The sequence below is a fragment of the Callithrix jacchus genome, chromosome 22, assembly GCF_049354715.1.
Source record: "Callithrix jacchus isolate 240 chromosome 22, calJac240_pri, whole genome shotgun sequence".
Lineage (NCBI taxonomy): Eukaryota > Metazoa > Chordata > Mammalia > Primates > Cebidae > Callithrix > Callithrix jacchus.
This window is the reverse complement of record NC_133523.1, coordinates 31723930-31740551: the sequence shown is the minus strand read 5'-3', so window position 1 is coordinate 31740551 and position 16622 is coordinate 31723930. Positions and strand designations below refer to the sequence as shown.

At 53.1% G+C, this 16622-nt stretch overlaps 1 protein-coding gene across 11 annotated transcripts in view; it reads left to right on the top strand.

The window, feature by feature from the left end:
• Nucleotides 1-393: 393 nt before the first annotated feature.
• Nucleotides 394-16622, top strand: part of DMKN (dermokine) — a 17736-nt gene continuing 1507 nt past the window's right edge. Inside the window, exons 1-18 of one of the 11 annotated variants that reach the window (XM_035284844.2) lie at nt 394-989; nt 1248-1448; nt 1561-1617; nt 2185-2235; nt 2404-2598; nt 3765-3833; nt 4056-4106; nt 5998-6033; nt 6987-7040; nt 8622-8669; nt 8842-8889; nt 10393-10449; nt 10789-10836; nt 12704-12751; nt 12865-12906; nt 13255-13326; nt 16014-16037; nt 16148-16195. In XM_035284844.2, the coding sequence (XP_035140735.1) occupies nt 564-989; nt 1248-1448; nt 1561-1617; nt 2185-2235; nt 2404-2598; nt 3765-3833; nt 4056-4106; nt 5998-6033; nt 6987-7040; nt 8622-8669; nt 8842-8889; nt 10393-10449; nt 10789-10836; nt 12704-12751; nt 12865-12906; nt 13255-13326; nt 16014-16037; nt 16148-16195 (1575 nt within the window). In that variant the 5' untranslated portion in view covers nt 394-563. Of the gene's footprint in view, nt 990-1247; nt 1449-1560; nt 1618-2184; nt 2236-2403; nt 2599-3455; nt 3644-3764; nt 3834-4055; nt 4107-5997; nt 6034-6986; nt 7041-8422; nt 8483-8621; nt 8670-8841; nt 8890-9815; nt 9958-10392; nt 10450-10788; nt 10837-11059; nt 11144-12703; nt 12752-12864; nt 12907-13254; nt 13327-16013; nt 16038-16147; nt 16196-16622 lie in introns of those variants that run through there. The other 10 variants (XM_035284849.2, XM_035284845.2, XM_078359049.1 and 7 more) reach the window with 10 other exon arrangements.

The following is a 16622-nucleotide window of genomic DNA, read 5'->3' as shown; positions in this document are numbered from 1 at the left end:
TGGGTGGGTCGTGTCCCTGGGGCTTCCCTGTCCTTACTACCCTGGTGAGGGTCTTGCCAGCAACCCTCTCTTCTAAGCCTGCCCCCACCCCACTGCCTCCAGGAACCTCGGACAACCTGTCTCCTCGGTGCCCCTGTTCCCACCCAGCACCCCAATGCCTGGGGTTGGGAAATGGGAGTGCTTTTGCATCACCTTGTCCGTTTCTCCCTCCTCCCTCATGCAGCTCACTCTCTGTTTCGACAGACTCTCAGACTCACAATTACAGCTCATTACCCTATCGGTGGCTGGGCCCTGAGTCACGGTGGGGAGGGACTTGGGGGTTGCCCAGCCCAGGTCCAACCTAGGTTGCTGCCATCCTAGCTTATAAGGAGTAGTGACAGGGAGGGGGACTCTGGAAAGGCTGGGGAGTCGGGGACAGGAGAGAGAAGGCTACAGACCCAGAGGGAGGGAGGACAAGGAGTCGGAAGGAGGAGAGAGGAGGCACACAGACACAGAGCAAGGGCGGCCAGGAGGAGACCCTGGTGGGAGGAAGACACTCTGGAGAGAGAAGGGGCTGGGCAGAGATGAAGTTCCAGGGGTCCCTGGCCTGCCTCCTGCTGGCCCTCTGCCTGGGCTGTGGGGAAGCTGGCCCCTTGCAGAGTGGAGGGGAAAACACTGCAGCAAATGTTGGGGAGGCCATTGGACATGGCATGGGAGACGCCCTGAGCCAAGGGGTTGGACAGGCCATTGGCAAAGAGGCCGGAGGGGCAGCCGGCTCTGGAGTCAGTGAGACCCTTAGCCAAGGGACCAGAGAAGCAGTCAGCACTGGAGTCAGGCAGCTTCCCGGCTCTGGCGCAGCAGACGCTTTGGGCAATAGGGTCGGGGAAGCAGCACACGCCCTGGGAAACACTGGGCGTGAAATTAGCAGACAGGCTGAGGATATCATTCGACAAGGAGCAGATGCTGTCCACAGCTCCTGGCAGGGGGTGCCTAGCCACAACGGTGCTTGGGTGAGTGGCTGTGAGGCCGGGTATGGAAAAGGGAGGCTGTGGGCTGCTGGGGTGAGATTCTTGGGAAACGGTTGAAAGGATGGATGAGTCTCTTACTTTCGGCCCTCTGGAGCCGCTTCTTTCTGTGTTCTGGCCCCTCCTCTGCCACCCTGGAGTCCCTCTGCCTATCTCTCTCCTCATCTCTCTACAATTTGCTCTGGCTCTTCTCTATCAAGGTCAGAGATGGCCCCACTAAGTGCAGGTATGTTGTCCTTGCAGGAAACTTCTGGAGGCCATGGCATCTTTGGCTCTCAAGGTGGCCTTGGAAGCCAGGGCCAGGGCAATCCTGGAGGTCTTGGGACTCCATGGGGCCAGGGATACCCTGGAAGCTCAACAGGCAGCTTTGGAACCAACCCTCAGGGAGCCCCCTGGGTTCAAGGAGGCAACGGAGGGCCACCAAACTTTGGGACCAACACTCAGGTAAAGTCACCCTCTGGCCCTGCTACCTGCCACTCCCCTCCCTCCAAGCCTACACCCTCCTCGCGCCTTCCTGGTCTTTCTGGATTCTACACTAGTCTCACCCTTTCTTCAGGGAGCTGTGGCCCAGCCTGGCTATGGTTCAGTGAGAGGCGGCAACCCGAATTCAGGGGTAAGAAAGAAGAAGGGGCTGGGGACCAACGAAGAGGCCGCTGGGTACAGGCTACAGAGAGCTGGGGAAAGACAAAGAGGAAAGCAAGGTGGGGGTGGAGGGATTCGGGTGGGAGCAAGAGATGGGGCTGGGAGCAGTGGCTCATGCTTATAATCCCAGCACTTTGAGAGGCCAAGGCGGGTGGATCACTTGAGGTCAGGAGTTCGAGACCAGCCTGGCTAACATGGCGAAACCCCATCTCTACTAAAAATACAAAAATTAGTGGGGTGTGGTGGCACATGCACCTGTAATCCCAGCTACTGGGGAGGCTGAAGTAGGAGAATCACTTGAACCTGGGAGATGGAGGTTGCACTGTACTCTAGCCTGGGCTGATATTCTGTGTCAAAAAGAAAAAAAAAAAAAAAGAAAGAAATGGGCCTGGGGAAGAGGCAGGGAGATGGGAAGGGGTGGCAGGAGAAACAGGCATTTAGGAGAAAGGAAGTGAAACCCTAAAGAACTGGAGAGGCCTGGCCTGTGTCCACGGCTGAGATCAGTGTCTCCAAACTCAGCGGCCCCTTCCCTCCGCAGTGCACTAACCCCCCACCATCTGGCTCGGGTGGAAGCTCCAGCAACTCTGGGGTGAGTGGAGAGGGGCAATGGGGGCGGTCTGCATGGGAAGGAAATGGACAAGCTCTGCTCTTCTTAGACTGGGCACCACAGAATATGGCCTGGGTAGAGAGGGAGAGAGTAGGGGCCTGTCTTGGTGCTCTGTCTTGAATCCTGGCCTGTTCCCTTCCTGCCCCTCAGGGAGGCAGCAGCTCAGAGTCGGGCAGCAGTGGCAGTGGCAGCAATGGTGGCAACAGTGGTGGCAGCAACAATGGTGGCAGCAGTGGCAGCAACAGTGGTGGCAGCAGTGGCAACGGCAGTGGCAGCAACAGTGGTGGCAGCAACAGTGGTAACAGTGGTGGCAGCAGAGGTGACAGCAGCAGCGAGTCCTCCTGGGTGAGTTTGGCACCTCTGTGGAAGGCCGAGATGGGGTGAGACCCTAGCTGTCCCTGCTGGGAGAGAGCTTCAGCTTTCTCTGAAAGCTGCCACTGCCCTGGGTTGGGCGTCCTCCCTGGCAGTCGTCACCCTGGGGCTCCCGTCGGCCTCCTATTCCCCATCCACGACCTGTCCTGGACACACGTACTATCATTTCCGCCAGAACCACCCTGAGGCTTCTGACTCTGTATCCCTATTTTCCATTCTGTGATGGTGGGAACATTATCACACCTGCCTAAGCTCTTGCAGTCAAGTCCACTTGGCAAGTCTCAGGAGAGCCTGGGGTGGCAGAGAAGAGAGGGGGGGCATGGGAGAATATGACACTTGTCCGGGAAGCTCCCAGGAGCATGGGGGCAGGACTGTGCCCACGGAGACAGACCTACGGAAGCTGACAGAGTGACTGTGCAGACAACATTCATACATGGGGCTCCTGCATGCTGGGTGTGAGGGCAAGAAGCCGGCACTGCGACCGCGCAGCTGCCATCCCAGGGCCCCGGGCTGCACTGATCCAGAGCCGGGCGTCCCTCCAGCCTCTTTCCCAATGGCCTGTCCAACCCCTTGGCCGGTGGCATCTCCCATCCCGTGTCTTGGAGTCGAGCTGGAGAGGGAGCCACATCTGGCTTCCTCGTGGGTCTGGGAAAGGTGTCAGACAGGACGAGGTGCGTGGGCACAGGAAGCCGAATAACACCAGCTGCTCTCATGCTCTGCTCCCCGCCCGACCTCCTCTCCCATCCAGGGCAGTTCTGGGAATGGTGACCAAGGTAGCTGCGGCAGCTCCCAGGTGAGGGCTCTCCGGTCCCTTCCGCTTGCTGCCTCCTAGTGGCAGGATCGCTGCTCCTGTGCGGCCGGGCTCCAGGGGCTCCCATCCTTGGCCTGCGGTGGGCAGCGGCTCAGGTCCGCCAAATCATCGCATATTTCCCAATACCCTCGGCCACACCTGGCCTTCTCCATGCTCAGCATAACTTCCTGCAGCGACCAACAGGCTAAAGAGGGGCAAGGTCTGGAGGTTGGAAAGAGGGCTGGAATGGGATCGCGGTTCCAACAGATGTGTAACACCGCTGGGAAGAATGACTGGGACCCCTCTAGGTCCATTAGGGCAGCCTTGGGACTCTCGCTTTCCCCCGCAGGGATCCAGTTCCGGCTCCTCCTCCGGCAACCACGGTGGGAGCGGCGGAGGAAATGGACGCACCCCCGGGGTGAGTGGCTAGCGCCAATCTCCCACCGACTGTGGGAAGAAAAAGGGGAGCAGCTGGGGTCTCTTGCAGGATCCGGGAGCCCAGGCTCCGCGGAGATGGGGCTGGGTGGCCGCGGAGGTGGAGCGGAAGCGGCTTACCCCAGGGTTAAAATGCTGCCATCTGGGGGCTGGGACTGATTCGGGAGGGGACTAAGGGCAAGTCTCCCCTTTCTCTCCCCGGCAGTGTGAAAACCCAGAGAATGAAGCTCGCGGGACCGGGGGATCTGGGGCTCAGGTGAGAGCAAAGTCGCTTGGGGACTGCAGTTCCTGTCTAGGACTGTGCCTGCTCCTCCTAACTCAACTCTGCCTGACCCTCTCCTGCCTTGTCTGCTGGGAATGGACAATTTAGGTAGAAGAAACCAAAATGCACTCCTAACAAACTCCAAAATACAAATTCATTGCAAATCTTGCTGTGATAGCCCTCACCTTACACCACAGATGGGGCTGGGAGAAATTCCATGTAAACCGGTCCTTTTGGAAAGAACATACCCCCAGTGATTCTGGAAATGTGGGCTTTAGGTCAGCACCCGTGGTGCTGAGAGTTAGTGTCACCGAGGTCTGTGAAAGTGCAGGTGGCTCTAACAGGGCTGGATGGGGCTGAGCTCAGTGTTGCTAACCAGCTCCCGGGTGAGGAGTTGGTAGGAAAGGGCCCATACCGCCAGAAGCAAGGCCAGCCTGGAGGTGCTGGGGCTGAGTGGAGACAGTTCTCTTTAGATCATCTGCGAGGGATACTAACCTTTTATGGGAACAAACTGGGATTTAAAAAAATTTCTCCCCAGCCTGGTGCAGTGGCTCACACCTGTAATCCCAGCACTTTGGGAGGCTGAGGCAGGCGGAACCCTAGGTCAGAAGTTAGAGACCAGCCTGGCCAATATGGTAAAACCCTATCTGTACTAAAAATACAAAAATTAGCCAGGCATGGTGGTGCTCGCCTATAGTCCCAGCTACTCTGGAGGCCGAGGCAAGAGAACTGCTTGAACTCGGGAGGCAGAGGTTGCAGTGAGCTGAGATAACACCACTGCACTCCAGCCTGAACAACAGAGTGAGACTCTGTCTCAAAAAAAAAAAAAAAAAAAAAAATCTTCCCATTTGTAACCCTCTTTCTAGTATTTCTTCTCCTTCTCCTTCTTTTTTCTTTTTGAGCCAAAGTCTCACTCTGTTGCCCAGGCTGGAGTGCAGTGGCGAGATATTGGCTCACTGCAACCTCCACCTCCCGGTTCAAGCGATTCTCTTGCCTCAGCCTCCGAGTAGCTGAGATTGCAGGCTAATCGTCCAGCTAATTTTTTGTATTTTTAGTAGAGATGGGGCTTCACCATGTTGGCCAGGGTGGTCTCAAACTCCTGACTTCAGGTGATCTGTCTGCCTCGGCCTCCCAAAGTGCTGGGATTACAGGTGGGAGCCACTGCACCCGACCTTTTCTAGTTTTTTGTTTTTTTTTTAAATATACCACAGTCTTAAGTATATAAGTAGTCAAAACACAGCCATCTTTTCCTCTCTGGTTTTTGCTGTTGGTGTACCACTTTAAGGTTTTTATTTTCTTCTAGCACTATGCATACTCCTGTAATTTCATTTTCTCAATTTAACTGGGATGCATCCGGACCTGATTTTCCTGTACACTGTCTAGTCCCACCCCTCCATCTAACCAGACTTACCCTACACTTTGTATCCGATCTGTGTGCTCCTTTATGAAGGGAAAACTGGTTAAAAACAGGAGGAAACTAACGAGATAGAACTAAAATTTCTGCCCCAAATACCTCACTGATATTTCCAGTCCCATGTATTCAATCACTTCCATCACTGATTTAAAATACCTCTTGTAAATACCTTAATATTTTGGAGAGCTTCTGGGAATTCTGTTGGACAGAGACCACACTGCTTTATTTATGGTAGCTTTAGAGTATGTTACTAACTGCCTCTTATCTTCACTTACCGTTTATCTTTTCCAGTGTTTTCTTATCTATTCTTAGACCTTCATCCTCCCAAAAGAATTTCAGTGTTCAGATAAGTTCCAAAGGAGAGTGACATTATGATTGTTGGAGGAATTATATTAAATCAATACATTTATTTTTGGGGGTGGCCCCAGGATCTTAAAACAGGGGTCTGAGTTTCACTGTCTCACCCTGCAGGACTACAGAGGACAGGGAGTTTCCAGCAACATGAGGGTAAGAGGATGGTGGACCTGGGGGTAGAGATTGTGTGGGTAGTAAGTGGGATAGAGGTCGGTTCTCCAGGAGCAATACTGGCAGACAGGTGGTCCCACACCCCTGCCAAGTCCACATGAGAGCTCTGGGAATGAGGAAGTACTGATGGGTCTGGAATTCACCATGTTTCACAGCAGATAAAGCAGGACTTTAGAGGAGCCCACCTCTCCCTTAAGAGAGGACCAGCCTGGCCGGGCACGGTGGCTCATGCCTGTAATCCCAGCACCATGAGAGGCTGAGGCGGGCAGATCACAAGGTCAGGAGATGGAGACCATCCTGGCCAACACAGCAAAACCCGATCTCTACGAAAAATACAAAAAATTAGCCAGGTGTGGCGAGCTACTGGAAAGGCTGAGGCAGTAGAATTGCTTGGACCTGGGAGGCCAAGGGTGCAATGAGCTGACATCACACTGTTGCACTCCAGCCTGGGCGACAAAGTGAGACTCCGTCTCAAGGAAAAAAAAAAAGAGGGGACCAGCCAGTCTACTCTTTGCAGCCTCAGCCCCCACTGTCTCTCCAGCTAGCATCACCTTTTCTTACTAATACAAATCAGCCCAGATGGGGTCCTTCCGTTTCAATCAATTTAGGGAAACAGCCTGGCTCACTCCAACTCCAAAGCCAGGAGAAAATTCAGATGCTTTGCTGGCAAAGCTCTCCCTGATGGATTTTGGGTAGCTTGCAGAAATGAACATAAACAGAGATGGTGATGTTATTTATGGAATAAATAAGTGAGCAGCCACTCAACCCACAGGAGCTCGAAATGAGATCGTGGGGCTATGGTAATTCCTTTGTCATGCTCATGTCTCAGTCCCCCGATTCAGGAATCCCTCACTGACAGCCTGCTTCCCTGCCCTCTCATCCCCGCCGCCCCGCCTGCCTCCCCGTTGACTCCTCTCCATTTTCTGTCTGCCTAGGAAATAAGCAAAGAGGACAATCGTGGCCTTGGAGGCTACCGAGACAATTATCAGGTGAGCCTAGGGGCAGGCAGGGTTGGCGTTAGGAGAAGAGATGGCGGAGCGTGCTAAAAGCCTGGGAAAAGAAACAGAAATGTCAGTTTCTTTTGCAAGCTACTCTGACTCTGTGTCCAGTGAACATCTGGAGACCAAAAAAGGGGTCTGGGATCCCCAGCTCCCTCTTCGGTTCATTCATCCCCTCCTTCCTTCTGATTTGGATCAGAGCCATGTTACTTTTGAAAGGGGGGGCGAAAAAACCAGATACAAGTAACAGAAGAATGGTCAAGGGTATATATTTTTTAAAAACCCACCATACTTAGGGAGGCAGTGTTGAGAAGCAGAAAGTCACTGACCTTTGAGGTAGAAGATGGGGTTTCAAAAGCCACCTCTGGCCAGGTACCAGCACACCTGTAATCCCAGCACTTTGGGAGGCTGAGACAGGAGTATCATTTGAGCCCAGGAGTTTGAGATCAGCCTGAGCAACATAGCAAGAACCTGTCCCTACTTTTTACAAATAAAATAATAGGCCGGGCGGGGTGGCTCACGCCTATAATCCCAGCACTTTGGGAGGCCAAGACGGCTGGATCACCTGAGGTCAGGAGATCGAAACCAGCCTGGCCAACATGGCAAAATCCCATCTCTACTAAAAATACAAAATTAGCCAGGAGTGGTGGCTCATGCCTGTAATCCCAGCTACTTGGGAGGCTGAGGCATGATAATTGCTTGGACCTGGGAGGCAGAGGTTGCAGTAAACTGAGATGGTGCCATTGTACTCCAGCCTGGGCAACAAGAGCAAAACTCCATCTCAAAACAAACAAAAAAGCAAAACAAAACACCAAAAAAAGAAAAAAGATTACAGAATTTAAAATATATATTACAAGCACCACCAGCTGTATCATGCCATCTGTGTATCTTCAGCCAAGTCAGCTAACCTCTCTGAGCCTGAGCTTCCTCCGGTAAAATGAGGACAGTGAAGTGTGGCACAGGCACCGTTCAGTTACCGTACAGCTTTCTGTGTCATCACCAGACCAAGGTGCTGCGGAGTCTAGACTCTGGAGATAGACGCTGGATAAGGCACAGTGCTTGGCATGCTGTGGGACTACACGTTAGCTAACCTCATGACTTGGGGTGTTTCGGGAACAGAACGGGGCAGAGGCAGGAGTCTGATTATTGAGATTCAGGGAACTGGGTGGGGTTCCATGGGAGCAAGTCATTCCAGGACGGCTTTCCCAGGTGGACTTTTAGGTACTGTGGAAGGAAGAGAAGGTGGCTTTACAGAGAGGAGGACAGGAAGCCTGGACGGAGGTGGGGATGAGCCAATCCAGGGCAGGCTGCCAGGTGGCAGGCATGCTAGGACGCATAAGCCTTGGGCATCAGTCCCCCTTTTCCCCACCCAGGGGCAAGGGTCCAGCTGGGGTGGTGGAGGAGGTGATGCTGTCGGTGGAGTCAATACTGTGGTGAGTGGAGGCGACACTCCACCTTGGGCTGGGACCATGGTGCCACGCAATTCTCGCTTCCCCTCTGCCACTCAGATCTCCCACCTCTGGCTCACAAAGTGGGTTCTTCATCTCATCCCATTTCTACTTGGTTCCTTAGAACTCGGAGACGTCTCCCGGGCTGTTTAACTTCGACACTTTCTGGAAGGTGAGTTCTGCGAGCTGGCTCCGTTCACTCACATTCGGAAAACCACCCCCTGCCCTCCCCCCACAGGCGGAGGTCCTCTTTCTAAACCGACAGTCAGCAGCGTCCCTTGACGTCTCTCGTCCAGTTATCTTATGACTCAATTCGGCCATTCTCCTTTTTGTTTCCTCTGCAGAATTTTAAATCCAAGCTGGGTTTCATTAACTGGGATGCCATAAACAAGGTAAGGGCTGGAAGGCCGTCTGATCCCTGTCTTTGCTGGAGAGGGGTATAGAGAGGAAAGCGAAACCTCTGCTCGGTGAGCTGGAGAAACAGCTGGCCACTAAGGAAGCATTTAGGCCAGTGGTGAACAGAAAAACTAAACCAACTGGGGGTGGGGAGGGAGGACAGTGGAGACTTGTAAAGTGGGGAGAATCTGGGGCAGCTGAGATTGAGGCTGAGCGGAGGGGATGGGCTTCTTTGCTGCTTCAACCTACAGACCTGATCGCAGTGAGGCAGCATCCATCTGGGCCAGCTCCTCGAGGGGCAGATCTAGAAAGTGGGGCATGGCAGAAGTGGGCAGGGGAGAGAATGGAGCCCTGTCCTTCACAGTGGGGTGAGGGAGCTGAGGACTTCAGCGAGAGTGAGGAGGGAGCAGAGGGGAACGCAGTGTAACGTTCCTGACGAGGCGGAGAGTTCTCAAGCCCAAGCCAGGATATCTGGGTTTGTTTGGGTAGCAGTGGTGGGCAAAAAGGTCCCTGTAGATTTCTGGAGCCAGGGTCTCCTCTACCCTTGCGTTGACTCATGATACCCTGGAATTCCCATTCTTCAAGCTCCCTCTTAGAACCTATTTCTGGTCGGGCGTGGTGGCTCACACTTATAATCCCAGCACTTTGGAGGCCGAGGCAGGTGGATCACTTGAGGTCGGGAGTCTGAAACCAGACTGGCTAACGTGGCAAAACTCCATCTCTACTAAAAATACAAAAACTAGCCAGGCACCTGTAGTCCAAGCTACCTGGGAGGCTGAGGCAGGAGAATTGCTTGAAGCCGGGAGGTGGAGGTTGTAGTGATCGAGCCACTGCACTCCAGCCTGGGTAACAGTGATTCCATCTCGAAAAACAAACAACCCCCCAAAAAACAAACAAAAAAAGAACCTATTTCTTTGCCCAGGACCAGAGAAGTGCTCGCATCCCGTGACCTCCAGACAAGGAGCCACAGATGGGTGGGAGCCCCCTACTCCCATCCTTAAAACACCACCCTCCCACCACTGATCTCAGCCCTTGCCCTTGAAATAAACCTCAGCTGCCCCACACTCCTGGTCTCTGCTCCTTTCTTACGCCTCCGCTGTTGTCTGGGTAGTGTGGAAGGGGTGGCTGCAGCCCCACAGCTTTGGGAAATGGGCTGCAGGGGCTCAGCAGGTGGAAAGGGGACGCTCTGGGGCAGGTGCTAGTCTTGAGATTTTGCTAGAATTAGGTTCTGCCAGAGGCTGGAGGACCTGGGACAGAGAACACTGCGTGCTCTGGGACAGAGAGAGTTGGTTAGTGTCTCCCAGGGTCTAGCCCCTCTCTCTCCCTGTATTACCAAAAATGGTTTTCTGGTGTCCCTAAAGACTCTGAGCTCCCCCCGCACCCCGCCCCAACCATAGTCACAATGACATTCTGAAGGCTGAGAAAGGGCAGTAGCAGGAGGAGGGGTGGGTGAGCAGCCCAGGCTCTCTGCTAACCTGCTCCCTGCCTTTCATCCACAGAACCAAGTCCCCCCGCCCAGCACCCGGGCCCTCCTCTACTTCAGCCGACTCTGGGAGGTAGGAGAATTCTTGCTGTTGGAAGAACTGGGGGCCTGGCCTTCCTGACTCTCCCCAAGCCTCCCCCAAGGCGGCCACCCTCTGCTCCAAATGCCTGTCTCAAAATTCACCCTTTTCAGTTTTGAGACAGCTCATCCAAATCTTATCACCCAAATCTTATCACCAATACCATCTTAAATGCTGACACCCTCAATCTCCCACGAGCTTGCCTTCCTCCAACCCCAAACCACACCCAGAAGCTCCTTCCTACCAGAGATCTGGAAACTCCCCCAATTTGCTTGAAGGACCACCCCATGAGTTCTGTCTCCCCTGCCAACTCTGCTGTCCTCCTCCCTGCAGGATTTCAAACACAACACTCCTTTCCTCAACTGGAAAGCAATTACTGAGGTAAGGGGGACAGGACCTCTCAGCTCTGGGACACAGGGTTCGGGGCCCTGGGCGAGTGGCTGACCCAGGTGTCTGTCCCAGTTTCTTCCCCTCCCTTCCCACTTTCCCAGGCTTTGTGCAATCCCAGGTGGGGGCGGGGTGAGAGAGAGAAGCCGTGAGTCACTGAGGAGCAGGGTGGGAGGCCCTCTCTAGGAATAAAAGCCGAGGCGGAGGGCTGGGCTGCCACAAGCACATGAACATGAAGCTGGCCACTGCCTCTGCTCTGCTCCTGCTGGGCCTGGCCTGGACCCAGGGAAGCCACAGCTGGGTGGGTACTGCAGGGTGTGCAGGTGCGGGGAGACCGCATGGTGGAGAAGAAGGGGCCTAGGCTAGGGCACGGGGAGGACAGCCGAGGGGGAATGGGAGGGTGGTATGCAGGGGTCAGGTCCCTGTCTAGTGGAGGGAGCTGCCGAGGATCTCCAGACCTGGGCCAGGGAGGATGGGCAGGCCCTCTGGGCTGTGCCAAAGACCACACTTGAATTCTGCATGGCCAGTAGCCTTTGACGAACGGGACCTGGGCACTGAGGCAAGGGCTGCCGGCTCCCACGTCTACGTGTGCCAAGTCCATGAGGCTGGACAAGTGGGGCCCTGCGAAGCAGGAGGTCGAGGTGCTCCAGCTGAGTGCGACCATGCATGCCTGTGTGAACAGGGTGGCATGGCATCTGATGTTTCAAGAAGAACCAGAATGCTGATCTCTAATCGTTTGTAAAAAATTACTATGTTTTTTTTGAGATGGAGTCTCGCTCTGTCACCCAGGCTGGAGTGCAGTGGCGCAATCTTGGCTCACTGCAACTGCCACCTCCTGGGTTCAAGCAATTCTGTCTCAGCCTCCCAAGTAGCTGAGATGACAGGTGCCCACCACCACACCCAGCTAATTTTTTTTTTTTTTTTTTTTAGTAGAGATGGGGTTTCACCATCTTAGCCAGGCTGGTCTTGAACTCCCAACCTCATGATCCACCTGCCTCAGCCTCCCAAAGTGCTGGGATTATAGGTGTGAGTCACTGTGCCCAGCCCTAATTTATTTTTTAAAAATGTGAACCAAGCAAAAAATATCTGGAGGCCCATGGTCAACCAGTTTTTGACATCAGTGTTTGGGCTTGCAGTGGGGTTTAGGTTCAAGGTCAGGTATGGAAAAGGCAGAGTTAATGCTGAAGTCAGGACTTCACTGTCACGTGTGTGTGTGTGTGTGTGTGTGTGTGTCTGGTGGGCAGGGGGAGGGTCCAAGTGAAGAAGCTGTGATGGCAGAAACTCTTTCCAATGCTAGAGTCTCTCCACCTGTGCTGGGGCCGGGGGTCCCTGGTGCATCTGCAGTGTCTTAAGTTGCTTCAGCTGTTTTCTTGTATTTCTCGTTTGGCTTCCCGCAGCCCAGAGCTAACCTAAGCACACAGCTTCTGCAGATAACGACCCCTCCTTCAAGCACCCTGTGGGGCACAGTGTCTGTGTGCAGGGACTAAAAGCCTGCGGGGTAGCAGAAGGGCTTGGTGTACGAAGAGGAGAGCTGGGCTGCAGTGCCTGGGTCTGCCCCAGAGGAGCCAGAGTGGCTGCAGCTCAGCTGTTGTTCTAGTTCAGTCTCAGGCTGAATGAAGCTGCCAGCTCTCCCGGTCCACGGGTGGGGAAGGTATTGCCAAACCTGGTTCTCTCCCTGGCTCCCAATGCTGAGTGTGAAAATCTGTCTATCTATCTGGGCCATCAGCTTCTCTAGGCTCACTGCCTTCTCTGTAGGTAGCATGTGGGAAGGGGTGGGGTGAGAGAGAAGCTGGGGCTCCAGATGCCTGGCAAGGCCTGCATGACTGCAGAGGCGCCAACTGTGGCCCCTTCTCCCTTTCAGGGTGCAGACGCGACATCACTGCAGAAGCGTTCAGGCGGTGCTGATCAGGTGAGTCTCTGTCCTTAGGTTCCCCTGCAGGGCCCTTGGTCCCCCTTGGCCTTGCTCTCGGGTCTGGGCAATCTGAAATTCTCTTTTACTCCCCCATTTAATGGCTTTCTCAGCCAGGTGTAGGATGGCAGGAGGTGGCAGCTGTAACTTCCAAGGTGAGACACCTACCACGGACCTGTTGGGTTAGGTCTGGGCGTTGGTCTCCTACCCTCACCTCCTAAGTAACACTTGAGGAGTTGGGAGAGGTCTGGGGAAGAGGAGGAGGAGGAGGAAGAAGAGGAGGAGGAGGCAGCAGCCATTTGGGCTAGGACAGTAAAGGTAGGTGAAGGTGGGGGCCCCAGCTGGCTGGAGGATAGTCTATAAATGAAAACATGTGATACAAGGAGGGGAGAAGGCAGGCATTTTAAGAAAGGTCTAGTCCAGGGAGGAAGGTGGGGTGTTTGTTCCAGAGCAAAATGGCCTTCGTCCGTCTGTTCTAAGTCCCCCATCCACTTCTTCCACAGAACTACAATTATAACCAGCATGCCTATCCCACTGGCTACGGTGGGCAGTACTCAGTCAAGACCCCTGCTAAGGTGAGACCTGCAACAGCCCTGTCTTCCCACTGGGGGCGCTGGATGGGAGACAGGGAGAGCGGCTTTCACTTCTGGGGTCCTCTTGGTTGGTTGCCTGAGGCTGGATCCCACTCACTTTGAGTCCAGGCCTCCCCTCCATTTGAAAGGGAGACTGGGGATCCCTGAGACAGTCTGGAAGTGGAGGACAGGAGGGCTCAATGCTCCTCACACCCACCCAGTCAGAAAAGGTTAAAAAGGAGCAGCACTGGCTAGCCATGTGCAGAAAGCAGAAACTAGACCCCTTCCTGACACCTTACACTAAAATTAACTCCAGATGGATTAAAGACTTAAACATAAGACCGTAAAAACCCGAGAAGAAAACCTAGACAAAACCATTCAGGACACAGGCGTAGGCAAGGACTTCATGACCAAAACACCAAAGGCATTGGCAACAAAAGCCAAAATAGACAAATGGGACCTAATCAAACTCCACAGCTTCTGCACGGCAAAAGAAACAGTCATTAGAGTGAGTTGGCAACCAAGAGAATGGGAAAAAATTTTTGCAGTTTACCCATCTGACAAAGGGCTGATATCTAGAATTTACAAAGAACTAAAACAGATTTACAAGAAAAAACAAACAAGCCCATTCAAAAGTGGGCGAAGGATATGAACAGACACTTTACCACAGAAGACATACGTGAGGCCAACAAACATATGAAAAAATGCTCATCATCACTGGTCATTAGAGAAATTCAAATCAAAACCACATTGAGATACCATCTCACGCCAGTTAGAATGACTATCATTAAAAAATCTGGAGACAACAGACACTGGAGATGATGTGGAGAAATAGGAACACTTTTACACTGCTGGTGGGAGTGTAAATTAGTTCAACCATTGTGGAAGACAGTGTGGCGATTCCTCAAGGCCTTAGAAATAGAAATTCCATTTGACCCAGCAATCCCATTACTGGGTATATATGCAAAGGATTATAAATCATTCTACTATAAGGACACATGCACACGAATGTTCATTGCAGTACTGTTTACAATAGCAAAGACCTGGAACCAACCCAAATGCCCATTGATGATAGACTGGACAGGGAAAATGTGGCACATATACACCATGGAATATTATGCAGCCATCAAAAACAATGAGTGTCCTTTGTAGGGACATGGATGAACCTGGAAACCATCATTCTCAGCAAACTGACACAAGAACGGAAAGTGAAACACCACATGTTCTCACTCATAGGCAGGTGTTGAACAATGAGAACACATGGACACAGGGAGGGGAGCACCACACACTGGGGTCTGTTGGGGGGAAATAGGGGAGGGACAGCGGGGGGTGGGGAGTTGGGGAGAGATAGCATGGGGAGAAATGCCAGATATAGATGAAGGGGAGGAAGGCAGGAAATCACACTGCCACATGTGTACCTATGCAACAATCTTGCATGTTCTTCACATGTACCCCAAAACCTAAAATGCAATTAAAAAAAAGGAGCAGCAACAATAGAGGAAATGAAACAACACCCTCTCCAAGAAGAATACAGGCTCTAGAAAACCACAACACCTGCAAAACTCACGAGCAGCTCTTCCTGACAGCTTCCCTCTCTGTGGACCTTTTTTTGGGGAAGATGGACTGGAAGGCGAGGAAGTAGACTAGTGCTTAGGGGAGACCGGCCTGGGAATGTCTGGTTGGTGGGGAAATGAATGCTTTATTCCACAAAGGAAATGAAAGGAAAAAAATAGGCTGGGCGCGGTGGCTCACGACTGTAATCCCAGCACTTTGGGAGGCCAAGGCGGGTAGATCACCTGAGGTCAGAAGTTCGAGACCAGCCTGACCAACATCGAGAATCCCCCGTCTCTACTAAAACAAAACAAAACAAAACAAAAATTAGCCAGGCATGGTGGCAGGCGCCTATAATCCCAGCTATAATGGGGAGAAATGCCAGATATAGGTGAAGGGGAGGAAGGCAGGAAATCACACTGCCACGTGTGTACCTATGCAACTATAGGTACATTATATGCAACTATAATCCCTCAGGAGGCTGAGGCAGGAGAATCATTTGAACCTGGGAAGCGGAGGTTGCAGTGAGCAGAGATCACGCCATTGCACTCCAGCCTGGGCGACAAGAGCAAACTCCGTCTCAAACAAACAAACAAACAAATGCGTGATAATTTGGTTTCATTCATTTGCAAAGAAGGCAATCTCTTAACAACAGTAAATGAATATACTGAGCACAAATTAGGCTGGCAAAGCAACAGCAGGCTGCCTATTTCCATCTCTCAGACAGTAAAGCCCTGCCCTTGGGGACAGGACCTGCCAGAGACCAGAAACTACAGGCCAGTAAGAGGAGGGGACATGCAGCTCCTACTGCCTGTGGCTTCCACTCCGCCAGCTTATCTGTGGCCAATGTCTACCCACCTGGCAGGCCAAAGGGAGACGTACCCTCTTTTGACCCCCTTGGTCAGTACGTGCCCAGGAACACGTTCAGTATCAACTTGGATCCAGTGTATTCAGGATGATAAGCCTGCCATGAAACTAACTCCACAGCCTGAATGTGCACAGTCAGACTGGAAAACCTTGGTGCTAGCCCTGGTATGAGCCTGCCCTTGCTACGGGGCCCTTTGTGAGCCTGGAGGCCATGCCAGGGTACAGGGAGGCCATGAGCCTCACATCACTTTCCTTTGATCTTGTTTTTGCAGGGGGGAGTCCCGCCTTCTTCCTCAGTGAGTATGGGGGCCTGATCTTAATCTGGCTGGAGAGAGAAGGGGCCTGAGGCTGTCGGGTGTGGAAGGGACCCTGGGATGGCCACTCGGACTTCCCGTTTCTCCTGCAGGCTTCCCGGGTACAACCTGGCCTGCTGCAGTGGCTGAAGTTTTGGTAGGTGAGTGTCAGAGCGAGCTACACTTGCTACAGTCGCTTGAACCCAGGAGGTGGAGGTTGCGGTCACATCCTGGGAGCAGATGCACAGTCACCCCGGGGCAGGGCCAGGATGGTGGTGTATCCTCAGATCTCAGTGGGCAGCGACAGGAAGTCAGGTTTGCTCTGGGTAGATGCTCTAAAGGTAAGGAAGAGGGGACCTCATTGTGAGGCATGGAGAAAGACCCATAATAAAATGATCTAGGGCTGGGTGCGGTGGCTCATGCCTGTAATGCCTGTGCTTTGGGAGGTTGGGGTGGGAGGATCACTTGAGGCTGGGAGTTTGAAACCAGTCTGGGCAATATAGCAAGACCCCTATCTCTAAAAAAACAAACAGGCTGGGTGCAGTGGCTCACACCTGTAATCCCAGCATTTTGGGAGGCTGAGGCAAG